The 13,962-nt window shown below is 32.8% G+C and overlaps 2 protein-coding genes across 4 annotated transcripts in view; one reads left to right on the top strand and one right to left on the bottom strand.

Annotated features, from left to right (window-relative positions):
* Positions 1-12,218, bottom strand: part of LOC108572505 (syntaxin-binding protein 5) — a 37,695-nt gene extending 25,477 nt beyond the window's left edge. For all 3 annotated transcript variants that reach the window (XM_017934758.1, XM_017934760.1, XM_017934761.1), the window contains exons 1-12: positions 12,074-12,218; positions 7,845-7,942; positions 7,055-7,237; positions 6,809-6,943; positions 5,421-5,484; positions 3,161-3,365; positions 2,154-2,229; positions 1,897-2,051; positions 1,319-1,610; positions 947-1,190; positions 437-693; positions 97-286 (exon numbers count right to left, since the gene is read on the bottom strand). In XM_017934758.1, coding sequence (XP_017790247.1) covers positions 97-286; positions 437-693; positions 947-1,190; positions 1,319-1,610; positions 1,897-2,051; positions 2,154-2,229; positions 3,161-3,365; positions 5,421-5,484; positions 6,809-6,943; positions 7,055-7,237; positions 7,845-7,942; positions 12,074-12,193 — 2,019 coding nt within the window. In that variant the 5' untranslated portion in view covers positions 12,194-12,218. The remainder of the gene's footprint in view (positions 1-96; positions 287-436; positions 694-946; positions 1,191-1,318; positions 1,611-1,896; positions 2,052-2,153; positions 2,230-3,160; positions 3,366-5,420; positions 5,485-6,808; positions 6,944-7,054; positions 7,238-7,844; positions 7,943-12,073) is intronic.
* Positions 12,219-13,926: 1,708 nt separating this feature from the next.
* The window catches only part of LOC108572251 (mitochondrial GTPase 1), a 1,171-nt gene continuing 1,135 nt past the window's right edge, over positions 13,927-13,962 (top strand). Inside the window, exon 1 of the mRNA XM_017934451.1 lies at positions 13,927-13,957. The gene's annotated coding sequence lies outside the window, so the exon portion shown is untranslated. The remainder of the gene's footprint in view (positions 13,958-13,962) is intronic.

Raw genomic sequence — 13,962 nt, 5'->3', positions numbered from 1 at the left:
TTCCAAGATATCTCATCGGACAAGATTATGGAGAATGAGAAAAGTAACAATCTGAATAGTTAAAGTGGCTTCGACTAAAAAAGAAATACATTTTACCTGATCTGTGCTTGGACTTTTCATTTTGTCCTCGTTCTCCCGTTTCAAATCATCCTGGCGTTTTGGACTGCGTAACACACGTTGACACGGATCCATATTACTACCAATGTCTGTGGTATTTATCACAATCAAAGATATCTTCTGCACAATGTCTATTATGGCCAAACCGGACTCGTTTCCATAAGCCATTCTAAAATTAAATAATTTCTATTTAAGGAATAAATTTTACTTCTTGTATCAAAGAAAAGACTTGATACTTTGATCACAACTTGATACTTGATAAAAGACTTAAAAAAAAATGGATTCTTTTCAAATTAATAAACATGACTTAAATACTTACAAACCATAGGAAGAGTTCAAACTGAGAGCTGTTATATTTTCAGGTTGTTCTCCATTTGGGGCAACTGTTAAACAGATCAAGGTTGCCTGAAAGCCCGGAGCCCTTTTTTGCAAGCCAGTCTTAACTTTAAGCAGTTGATTTGATTCGTTAACTTTCGATTCGCCAGTTCCCGATGTATTACCACCAGCGGGGGAATCATGATCAGACGAACTTTCGATTTCCTTTCCTGAATCTGCTGTCAGTGATATCTCCAAAGTCTACAGTAAACGCCAATGAATTCCTATCATATCTTAATATCATAATACTGTTGTAAAAACAAAATGATCGTGGAATTAAAACTAAGGTAAATTAGTAAACATTGTTGTGTTACTTTTTAGCATATATGCGATAAATTTTCAGCTATCTAATCGTTAATAACTATTAAAGTATTACAAAATAATAGATGCTATCATAACCATATAAATCTTTAATTATCATTAAGATTATATGCGAAAAAAATAAATTACTCACCACTACTTCGGACATACTCTCAACTTTTTTAAACTTAAATAAAACAACGTGCTTTCCACTTCCCGCAATTGCTAATTTCCGACTTTCGGGGCAAAGATAGATAAGCTGTATCGCTAACGGATCTTCTTCCGAGTCTGTGCTACGCGTTCTACCCTTCTCGAAAAGTTTCGCTGTTTTCAATTTGTAAAGAACTTGTAAAGTGCCTGCGGATGCATCCCAAAATTTTATACTGCCATCGGCATGTCTGAAATTAAATTAATACAATTATCAATTACCGCGTCGAAGTGCATGAGACTATGCTTATACCTAGAGTCCTATCATAAATACGCGCTATAAATGGATATTCGTCTTTTAAAAATTGAAATTACTTACCCAGTCAAAATAATTTCATTATAACTGCTCGAACTTGAACTCCATTCCCCACCAGATATCGGCCAATCCTTTTCACTAAATCCTGTCTTTTTTTGAGATTTTGAACCAACTGAATAAAAAGCTGGCACCAAATCCGAGGGACAGTCTGCAAAGTACGCACAGCATGTCACTGGCGATTCATGTATATCCATTGGATACGGATTCTCAAAACAGGGAAATCCCGGAGTTAATAAATCTATCACAACCAAGTCATTTTGTAGTAAGACCACAACGGCGTATGGATCTTGGTAATCTATACAAGCAAAAGAAGATGATTAGTCATTACAGTTTCTTGCAATGCATTATAAAATATATCAGAATATATACAAGGTGACCCACTTTTAATCTATAAATGCTAATATTTCTGAAACTAGGACACATAGTATATTTTTTTCTACGAAATAATAGAGCGCAACGAGACGAATTCAACGATCTTGTATGTTGCATGATTTTATTGAGAAATACTATATTTTTTGAAATGTATATGTTATATGCTAAGTAGTTTGAAAAGGAAATTTAATAATTTTGTTTATATATACCACTGGTCCATGGACTTTCACACAGTGTTATAAAGTCTATCACATTATGTTCCATTTCTAATACAGTGGTGGTTTTTCCGTGTATCACCGTTATGCTTGGAGTTCGTCCAGTTGTGTCATACGCTAAACCTCCAGAAAATATAACGTATGCTTCCCTAAAGTAATCAGAACAATATCGTATAATATCCAAATCTCGCATTTTTATAGTATAAAATATAATTATATTAGAAACGCAAGAAAAATAAATTATATCTCACCCTGATCTAGACAGCTTCCACTCGACCTTTTGTATTGGTTTGCAAGGTTCTGGTTCGCCATCTTTAGTAGTTTTTGCTGTGGATAATATATAAATATAATAATATGGAACATGTAACACCCTAGAAATACATTTTATATATTTTAACATATAACTGCCTACTATAAATTTGCATATAATGACTCTTTCTTCCATGTTACTTTAAATAAAAAATAAAGGTTGTAGAGAAGATTGGGATTAAATAACCCTGAAGTAAATATGCAATATAATTATTTACTATTAAATAAACATTACTATTACCTCAATGCATTCAAACGCAAAACTAAACGATATTGAGTGAATAAAATAATTGTAATTTAAGCAAATCTTATAGTTCCAATCTCTATTAAAAATGAAAAGGGGTATCAAAAATGTATAAGAACTTTCACTCTAATAATCTACTAAAATACTGTATGTAGTAAAGTCCAAAAGAAAATTAGAAAAACCTTTTTTCTTTTTGTATATAGACTTGCTTTATTTTCATACATTTCTTAGAGCACTATATTAACATCTCTATAACCTTGGAACAGAAAAACACATCATACAAAGTAGTCTAGCTAGAAACTTTTGGATCTTATTATGTATCATGTACATTTCAAGGTTTAATTTGAACAGTTAATGCAAGTAACAATTAACATAGGACCAATAATTAATACATATACATTTTTCATTATTCACTAGCATCATTTTTTTAATAATTTCTCATATCAACTTCAAGATCCAGTGAGTGATGTTGTTCAATAGTAATATACATCACTCACTCACACCCTTTCAGGTACAGATACACACATGCAGGCATGCAGGTAGGCAGGCAGACAAGCGGGAGTGCAGACAGGCATACATGCAGGCAGGCAGGCAGACAAGCAGAGACAAACTTTAAGAAATTTAACGTATCGCTAAATTTGACATTATCGAAATAACATTCTACATGCATAAGATACAAGAAAGAAGCGAGAAAACGTTCCTCACCATGTGGGTGCGTTACATTTGTTGGTTTTAATTGACGCATCGTCCATGTTGACAGAGAGCCATCAGTATGACTGCTCATGAACTGTTTACCCTCGTGATGCCACGATATCGATCTCAAGGGCACTTCGCTTTGGCATCTGTAATCTGCATTTTTTGTTTTTAAGTCCCAAAATACTATTTGTCCGGACTCATATCCTATCAGCATCTGAAAGCAAAGTTTTGAAGCATGATAAATTTGGTATCATACGCATATCGTAAAATAACTATTCTAAGAAAAGGTATTGTATGTGAGATTTCATAGTAAAAGATAGTCCCGTAAAATATACTGATATAATTTATAATACAAATTACGCACACAGAACAAGAACAAATATGAAAATGTAGTGCAAAATGATTCTTAAAATTTGACCTTGTTTCAAATGTACGAATCTCTCTGGGAATGTATGTAATCATGAACTGTAACGTAAGTCGACAAATCCAAGGCCTTCAGGGAATATTAATACTGCTCCCCTATATTTGTTATCGATATGTTTCATGACAAACTTGCAGACATAAAACATCAAAAACATGTAGCTCTCCCCGAACAAGTGCAATAAACGAATAAATAAAACTATTAAATAAAATATTGTACGGTACAATAAGTATTCAAGAGTGACTTTATTTCTAGCAAACAATATACAGTTCTTACGGTATTGCTATGTAATTTTTTTAACAAAAATTGTTTAAATTTCATTTTTGTAAAATTCTTCCATAAAAAAAGCACATCGTTGTAATCTTACCTTCGATATCGTTTAATGTATCTACAAGAATCACTTCACGATATCAGCGAAAACAATTTTTATTTATTTAATAATCAGTAAAGTATAATTCGTAAAATACGAGGCCTGAAATAACATTTCTATTTCTGCAAAAAATGTTTGTTCTATCTCAAAAAAACACTTATTGTATAACTTATTGTTGTTGGTAGTCTTTCCAGATTTCATTAGCCTTTCCGGTAATATACTACATAAGTTACTTGAATCACCATGTGACAACACTCAATATAATGTAATTTATTTAAATCCCTGATACGCATGCACGTATGTAAAATTGTCCGAAACTACGTAAATTTTGTTATGAGTCGATTGATTTCTACTTATTTATATTCTCAACTATACATATTAAATATCTTCAATAAACATCTTATATACATATGGAACGAATTAAGTTAACTCAGTGTGCAAGGTGCACCGCTAGACTCGCAAACCCTGAATAATTTCTGAACTATGTATGGTTTGAAAAATTGTTGCATAATCTCAAGGGGACTTAAACGTTGCGTACATTCTTTTTTCGTTTCACATAATGAAGCGCATTTTTGTCTGAAAGTTCGAAGAAACATAAAATACCCAAGTCTCGCCTGTAATAAAGTACCATACGTTGTGGAATGTCCTCGATGAGACTACTTTCAAGCAACGTAGAATTCAGAATTTATTCAAAATGTACGAGTTAGGTGACAACACTGTGTATATATATATATATTTATTTATTTTAAGACTAACAGAATTTTACTAATGATGAACTGGTGTAAAATGTATAAAAAGATGAGTGATCATGATTGCAAGATAGATTTGTATTAAGCCCTTCGTAAATTTTAACGCAGTATCACTATGATCCGATGAATCGATGCAAAAGTAATGGAATTTGAAGAAACAAGTTAAAATTAATACCAATTGCGGGACGACAATGAGAGAAAGGAAATCAAGTCTACTGTAGAGAGAAAAAAGGAAAAAAAATAGAAGGAAATTTGTTTGTCCTTTAACATTGAATTCGTGTAAAATTAAATAGAAATTAAATTTCTAAAACCATTACTTTTCCATCTGTATATGTATATTAATAATAAATTAAACGATATTTTATCAAAAAAGAGACAGCTTCGTTAAATCCGTTCGTATGACAATAATGGCATGCACGCATGCACACACACAACATGCAAACACACACTTCTCAGTCTTGTTACAATTAAACACCTTAAGGAAAGTTTAGAAAAGAATGTTAGAATGACTTCTGCGAATATCCTCAACATCATGATACCACTTTGTAATTCGAGATTTTATATATATACACATATATGATATATATACATACATAATCTCGCACGTGTGCGTGTAGTCTGTGGTGTGGTGTGGTGTGTGTGTATATTATTAGAAAATGTAAGGTATATATGACGTTATGGTAAGGATGGAGAATAATGCAAAAAAAACGTACTCAAAAACACGCGTACCTTGCTCAAATCTAAAGGATTATCACTCAAGTGTACTACCGCACCAGGATGGGTCTTTCTAGATCTGGAAAATATATATACATATATTATATACGTGGTGTGTGTGTGTGCGCGCGTTACGTGTGTATTATGTGTGGTATGTGTATGTGTACGCACGCACGCGGGCGTTTAAGTATTGCGTTGCAGTATAGCTGCGCGCGCGCGCGTGTGTGTGTGTGTGGTTATGTGTGTGTTGTGTTCATACGTGTTATCTATTATGCCTTATGTATTTTCATACAAGATTAGTTCATATATACTTCAACACATGTAAATCATTTTTTGGGTACGGTTAAGTAACAAGGTTCCCTTCTTTCTACTAAAATTTCCGGCTTCGTTTCGCTTCTTTTTAGACTCCAATATCTGCACGAATCAGTTACTCAATTCATAGTATCTATAGAAGTAAAATGAGAGAATAAAACTGAAAGAAGTACGTACCGGAAATTAAAACAGATGAAAGCTGTGCTTGTGCGTAACGCGTATACTTGGCGGAAGAAATACATACAACGTGGTTGTAAAATGAAAGTACACATGTTTTTCGAAGCGTTTGGAAAATAAATTGACATAAAATAGAGCTATTGCTTCTTCCATCGACTAATAACATGTACATACATAATAAGTAACACCTTATAAAACAGTAAAATAAACACTGGACCTCTTAAAATTTCTACTACGTGTTACTAAACATCCTGTATATTAGTCAACATTATTCTTACAACAAAATTCACAATTCCTTTTGTCATTTTGCTCTCAAACGAAATATTCGGAACAAGTATTTTTTAAGATAGATCTCGTGCAACTTCACTGGCCTTGGGATTAACATTATCCCCATACATTCACACATTATACATATGCACACATTCTAATGACGTATTTGTGATTCTAAATTAGCTTCCTTAATTTTAATTTCACTCATCTTTTTGAGAATCATTCCAGTCGATACTTAAACGGCATAGTTAAATCAATATTTCAAATCTAACGAACATTTAGTAACTTAAAAAGAAAACCATTCATTTCCTTTAGAAACAAATAATAGAACTTCCGTTTGTTAGAAACTTATTATCTCAAATTTTTTTTACCAACTACAACAAAGTATTAAGCTTCATCGTTCGACTCATTTGATCAAAAAACCGAAAACTACTCATTAATCAGGGAACAATCCAGAAATATAAGAGTAAAAAAAAAACAAGCCTGCTTCGAGGAGATATCATTCCATTCTGAAAATGTGTGTCCCTCATTCTGTTTATTCTACAGTACACATATACCTATGACACACTATACCTATGACACTTCATAGTTATCAATCATGTCTAGAAGTTAGAACATCGTTAAATAAGCATTTGCGTACTTACATTTCAATAGCCTTGTTCCAATTAATTACATATCCAGAAAGAACAAACGTCTCAATATGGAGTATGTGAATGTTTCCTCGTTCCGTACCGACATACAGCCATTTACTTTGTAACGGTAGGTGAATGCATGTTATTCTGTTTAAAATACAATAGATTATGAATCGATTATTACAAATATTTCCTTTGTTGTTACAAGGAACAACTTTTCGATGCACAGAAAAATTTCAAAACGATCGAAAAACTGACCTTTCCCTTTGAAACTTGAGGCTCTGCACCACCTGTGGTATTTTCTGTCGAAAATTCCATAGATGTAAAGTATCATCCGCGGTGGCGGATACCAATGCTCCTTCATTAATTAAAAACTGCAACTGTACCACAGTTGAGCATCCCTCGTGTTTCACGTGTGCATCCACACCTGGTCGACCCAAACTATCTCGTAACGTTTCAATTAAGGAAAATAACGAGTATCTCTCGTTTTATTCGTACAAAATTTAATAATATTCCTTGTTAAAACAATTTGTTGCATTGTTTTACAGATGCAGCATCGATTCTTTGTAGAATGTTCGGAGATTTTATTGAGCAATAAAGCGCGCAGCGTTCAGATGAAAGTAGTTACTTTGTAGCATTTGCCTGTTTTGATGGCAACAAGGAAACTTATCGAGCTGTGATGAGCATCCACTGCCTGATAACTCTTTAGCCAGGACAGGAGAGCAGACCAATAAAGGCAGCCATGTGAAAGAACACATGGTTGACGAACCACAAACCAACTGCGGATTGTAATTAATTCAGTCAAATTCGATCACTTTACTAGGCCAATTTTTCGATAAAGAAAACTTGACAAATCATTCGAAACGTAATTATAAAAGTGAAAAAAACTACCGTTTCACAGTGTATTATCTTCTTATAATATTCCACTTTTTTCTTTTTCCAGAAAATTATTCACAAAACATTATTCAAACATAAATTACTATTTTCATTTCCATTAAACTGATTACATATTCATTTGGTTCGTGTTAACAATATTGTCAAAGGATACATTCTAAGAGATCCAGATTTAGTGCCAATAGCAAGAAGTCTTTGAACTGGATCGAATGCCACTGCTGTCGGCTGATGTGGAAATCCATGTCTGAATGTCTGAAACATAAAGGCATTTGTTTCATTTCATGTTTCCTGTTTTCGTCAGCTGGAAGTCTATTCAACCCCAAAGGCTGTAGAACAAACGATATGAAGTAAAAGATAGCATTGTTCCTCGAACTTTCAATGTAAGTATATTTAGCTTACAAGGAGAGGTCATACAGCTATGGGCATCGTCGATTTTAACTAAACTTTTTCTGGTGAATCTAGAACGAAAATAAGTAGATCGATATCCGAGCGTTTTTGCCAATGCACATTATTTACAAAGATATTTAACGCGAAATTTTCAATAAACTAACCCTATACTGAATTACTTAACAACATTATTGCAGTTGTGATAGAGAAGCTGATAGAATAGTAAATTTGTAATTAAAGGTTCACTAGTTCAAATTTTATAGTGTGGACATACCTTCTTTTTTTTCTTCAAATACCATTTTATATAACAGTAGTAGTAATTTATCACTATTATAGTATATTTTTAAATATTATTACGCATTACGTATTTACTAGGATATCATGCATGAAAAAAATGTACGATTCAATATGAAGGAAATATATACATATACATACGCTAAGTGTAACAGTAATTACGAAATACAATAGTGATAATCATGCCTTGTTACTAGTCTGTGGAGGAAGTCGACAATGAGAACATAATTATAAAAAAAAAAACATACATCATTTTTACCATTTGATATTTTAATGAAAATATGCAGAAGAAAGTATAATGCTATTTCGTATCACCTTTAATTTCAAATAGCCCTAATTAACCAAGTTATTTTAGTTCCAACTTCAAACGCTTGTAACTTTTAAGGGGAATAATTAGAAAAAAGTTTCTTGTCATTTTAACGTCAATGACCGAATCTATATAACTTCCTGTTTATAATGTTAAGGTCCAATCACATTTTAGCCCTTAGGAGGATAGATAGGGAGAATAACTTTAGAATTTTTAAAATTTTAAATTGATCGTGTAATACCATACAAGTCATACAGTCATATTTCGTGAAAGTTTTGTCACAGAATAGGAAATGTATTGACGGTTAACCGTCAAATGCGACGTTCCAAGGTCAAGAATTGACCAATCGGTTTGTTGGATTTAAAAAGTACCCAATGAAATATAACTCTTCCTACCATCGAAAGTGCTTCCCTCTAAAGCGTCTCACACACGATCAATAATACTGATCAATTCAGTTTGACAATAATATTGACAAAAAAAAAAAATAAAAAAGGCGTTATTTAAGAAGCACTAATAAACCACAAAGAACACAAGAAGAATTTCCTCGCAATCTTTATAATTTCAGGAAAAATATAATACTTTATGTGGTTCACCCTATGTATATACTAAATATATCAATGTTTTACGTGGATATTGACACGTTCACTACCGTCTGAAAATCAGAAGAAGCATACCGTGTGCCGCCGATACGTAGTCTCCGCAAGGCATGCACAGGCACACGCCGCCTCGGCGTTCCAAGTAGTCGTCTCTCACAAAGCGGCGACATCAACTTTTGATGTGACCGACCGACACTCCTACGCACTGTCGACGCTGGCACACAAGACAACACATTCTGTACCAACGATGCTTTGGCAGTGGTAGTGAACGTGTAGCTTTGCTATATTAATCCGTAACTCATTATCTACAATTATCTTCAATATAAATTATTATTTATAATTGTAATGTAAAGTAAAGAAGCATATAAATCCATGACTGTAATAAGTTGATCTTTTTGTTTCTCATATTATTGTAAATCAATATCAAATATTGTATAAAGTACAATGTAGCAGAATAATAAGATATAATATAACAGCTTTACATGACTGCCGTTTATCAATAAACAATTAATGCAGATGACATAGTTGCTTTTAAAAATGGAAAAACTGACACGCATGATATAGAAGAATTCGCTTCGATATTGTTATCGACAGAGCGCAGCAAATCTCGGCCTACACTCGCCCCCATCAAAAGAATAACATCCTTTACGTGTCTATTTTGTAACGTTTGCTGCACTAGTTTGAATACCGCTTTACCCTCTCAAGCGTGAAACAGAGAATGTGATTCGCATCGTAGAATTCCTATCAAAACTGATGCGCTGATGATACCAGAAAATGGGACAATATTTTGTGGAGGAACAATACAAGCAGACCATATTTATTTCGGTTCAGGAACAAATCCTATATCGGCCATTTGTCGAACCAGGAATTAGATTCTCCTTATTCACGGAAAATGACAAAGTATCACGCCGGAAGAGCCATTTATTCGTTCTCCTAGCCATATTTCTTACTTTATAGGATAAACTTGTTAACGGAGAGAACGATAACAAAGAACGTACATCGACATTTCTAGAAAACGTAATGCTTTCGCGTGATAAACGAAGCATTTTAATATTTCAATTATATTTGCTTGATTTAATGGAAAATAATAATTCAATTAATTACAGGTTATGAAAATAAGAATGCTACCACTTATTCTTAGTTTCCTCGGGTAAGGAAATTAATTCAAGAATAATTATTCGAAAATTAATAAATAAGCGCAATTGTCTCATTTCCACACAGCTAGTTTCGATCGTCTTATGTAAACAAACTTGAATATACCAACTCACTGCGTCATAATTGGCTACCTCGTGTACCTTATCAACTTATTGCATAAAAAAAAAAGGAAACGAAAATCTACATCATTTGCTTTCAAAAATTAAACTAACCAGTCGTAGCAATAAACTAAGACTTTTATCGTTACCAGTTGGTCAATCAGTAACCAAACTTTTGCATTATAAATTAAAGACATAAAAATTGTACATTTCAAAATTCCTTACCGATATAATAGTGATTTAAATTTGGAAATTCGATACATCAGAATACCAGAATGCTGTTATATTAACCTGACTGTTATATTTCCATTAATGAACCTATATACTTCGTTTAAATATATCATATTAATACACGATCCATAAATGTTATTTTGATCACATATTCACATACACGTAAACCATTGTACGCCAGTTCCATCGTAGGCGTAATTACTCTATCGGAATATACATACCATTTTTTCTCTGGTTACAATCATTTATTATCGTTTCTATTTTTTTTCTGCATTGATGTTTAACTTGTGAATAAGCGAAAGCAAAACTCACGTCTCGAATAGCAGAAGCATCCCCGGTATACCCGTACCATACATTTCAGACAGCTTAAATCTTTCAAGCGTACAATGTGTTAAGATAAACGAATGACACGTATATGTATCCTGTTGGAGTATGGCGTTTACTCGTTTCATACGACAATTCTCGCCCACTTAGAAAGGTTAAGTACTCAATAAGTGATCAAGGTACCGAATACCCATATTTAACCAAAATGCGAATAAATAGTTCTAAAAAAAGCTTAAATAACCAAATGATATTACACGAAAATACTACTATTAGAATATGATCAAGAATACTGCACAACTTAAGAAATTTGAAATTGCAAGAGAGTTCTGTGAGTCCTCGCAAGATGGTGCAAAAGAATAATGGTGCATCCGGTTTCACAATTTACACTAACACACGTTTTTTTTCTCTCATGCATTTATCACAAAAATTACACTAAACACAGTTCGCTTATGACATAAGTAATTAATTTAACAATATTTATGTTTTATATCTATTCAAATTTTCAATTACATATATCAAACTCAAAATAATGTATATAATAGTAAGAATAATAACTAATTTCAATAACGTTTATTTATACAATATCTCGAATGCGCGCACGCGTTGCTAACAGCAGCAATATCACAGTATTATATACTCACGGCGATAACGTTGATGATTTTACTAACACATTATATGTATATTATATATATATATATATATACACATACAAATTTATATAAAGTCAAACGCAAGAACAGTGTAGAATGTAACCAATGCTTTTTAATCAATTAAGTCATTCCACATATATTACGAAAAAGTAAATTTAAAAAAGAAAAGAGAGAACAAGAGCGTGAGAGAGAAAGAAGGAAAGAGAGAGAGAGAGAGATAATCATACATTTAGAAAAATACACACGTAAATATTTTGTGCATGTTTGACAGCAAATATAATTGTTTAAAATACATTTATATGAGTATAACTGAAAATTAGTAATACATTATTGTCACTGACCTTTTTTACTTGAAAGTGTTCCGACCGTAAATTTTCGACGATTTCTTGATCCGGTTTGACGGGTTGAGGTACCGACGATCGGAACCCGTCGAGCACACCTTTAATTGTAAACTTCTTCATTACGGACTGAAGATAACACCTAGAGGATCACATGTGCAGCAGCAACACAAATTCAAGTCTTCCTAAAGTTCCAAGTTAAATACGAAGTATTGAAAAAATTAAATCGGAAGACAGTTAGAAATTTCTGAATAACGAGAATTTGTAATACGTTCTATTTAAGAGTTTCATCTTTCGCGGAAAACTACTGATGACATCTTTGCGTATCAATGGCAAATGTCACTTATCGATATTTCAAGTCTTGTGGGACCGTTTTTACATTTTGACAGATTAACGATGACGCCGAAGAGACACAACACATTTCGATATCGCAGTACTTTGTATAATTATAGACGCACACGTTACCGTGATGGTTTGTCAGCACGTTTTTACAAATACTGCGTGACCAGAATTGTTTTCGTAGTTGACAGCAATGCAGTGTTGTCTAATCGTGTCAGGATCAATAACTGGCAACAGGCTCATGTGGACTCTTGCACGACTGCGAACATACTCTGTGCGCAATCGTGAATAAAACCTTATGGTAAGTTTTTATGCCAAGTTCTTATGACTATTAAGGTAGTCTAAAAAGATTGTACGCTATAAATTTGAATTGCGAATAATAAATTAAATTATTATTTATAATTATAAATTTCATATTACCTTACTTAATTAGAAATTATGCTTCATAATTATATTTACATTGTAGTACATATGTGCAATGTGGATCAACCTTTAGGATTGAAATTAATTTAGATATTCCTTTCACCTTAATTTAACAGACATACATTTACAAAGTTTTTAAATTTACACGAATTGTAAATTTATTCCAATTAAATAATAATATTTTAATGATACAGATAAAATTTTGCATTTGTATATATGAACATATAAGCGTAGGTAATAGTAACTAATTATTATAATATAAATAAGAAAAATATGCAATTATTTTGAAATAACTGTTTTAAATTCAAAATATTATTGAATACTACATCCGTTTCTTATAGATTGAAAATTTTTGTAGTAATTAAAAAAAATATACTTAAATACTGTTCGTTCGCGAGAAGAAAGTAAGGCATAGTGTTTTACGCTCTCACTCTACTAGCTCCCCTACCACCACGCATTATTGCTATTGGTCGAGGACAGTGACGAAGATAATGCGTGTGGTGGTAGGGGAACTAGTAGAGTGAGAGCGTAAACACTCTGCCTTACTTTCTTCTCGCGGACAAACAGTACATTACACATCTCAAATACCTGAAGGCGGTCACGCGTACGCATTTGTTCGCTCGCGCGGGTGCATCTCTGTTCGGCCGTCCCTGAGCGCGGGCTCTACGCGCGCTGTAATTGGCCAGTGTTTTTCGTTAATAATTCAAAAACGAAGCTTCAAACTGGATTTTGGAAAAGGAAAAGGTTGTTCAGAGTCACCTCAGCTACCCCCCATTTCCGGGTGTTCGAGGAGTTACGGGACACCCTGTATATGTGTTTCTATTGATATATTTTATTGTACAAATATTATGTTAACAATTAAAATATTATTATTACATTATTACATTAAAATTTAAACTTTTGTACAACGAAATGTTGTAAAATTACTATATATATATACATCTAAGATATTTCACATCTCATATTATACCCTAAATGATTTTTACTTTGTTGTGTTTAATTTTTAGAATATTTGATATACTTATATAACCTTACTATTTTGATAACTGCCTCCAATGCATATGTAGTATCCCATATAAAAAGAGCGGTACTCATAAAAAGGTAACCTCTAATCTTTTTTATTGTGTAAG

Source organism: Habropoda laboriosa, unplaced genomic scaffold (genome assembly GCF_001263275.1).
Source record: "Habropoda laboriosa isolate 0110345459 unplaced genomic scaffold, ASM126327v1 scaffold65, whole genome shotgun sequence".
Lineage (NCBI taxonomy): Eukaryota > Metazoa > Arthropoda > Insecta > Hymenoptera > Apidae > Habropoda > Habropoda laboriosa.
This window is presented reverse-complemented; position numbering and strand designations above follow the sequence as displayed.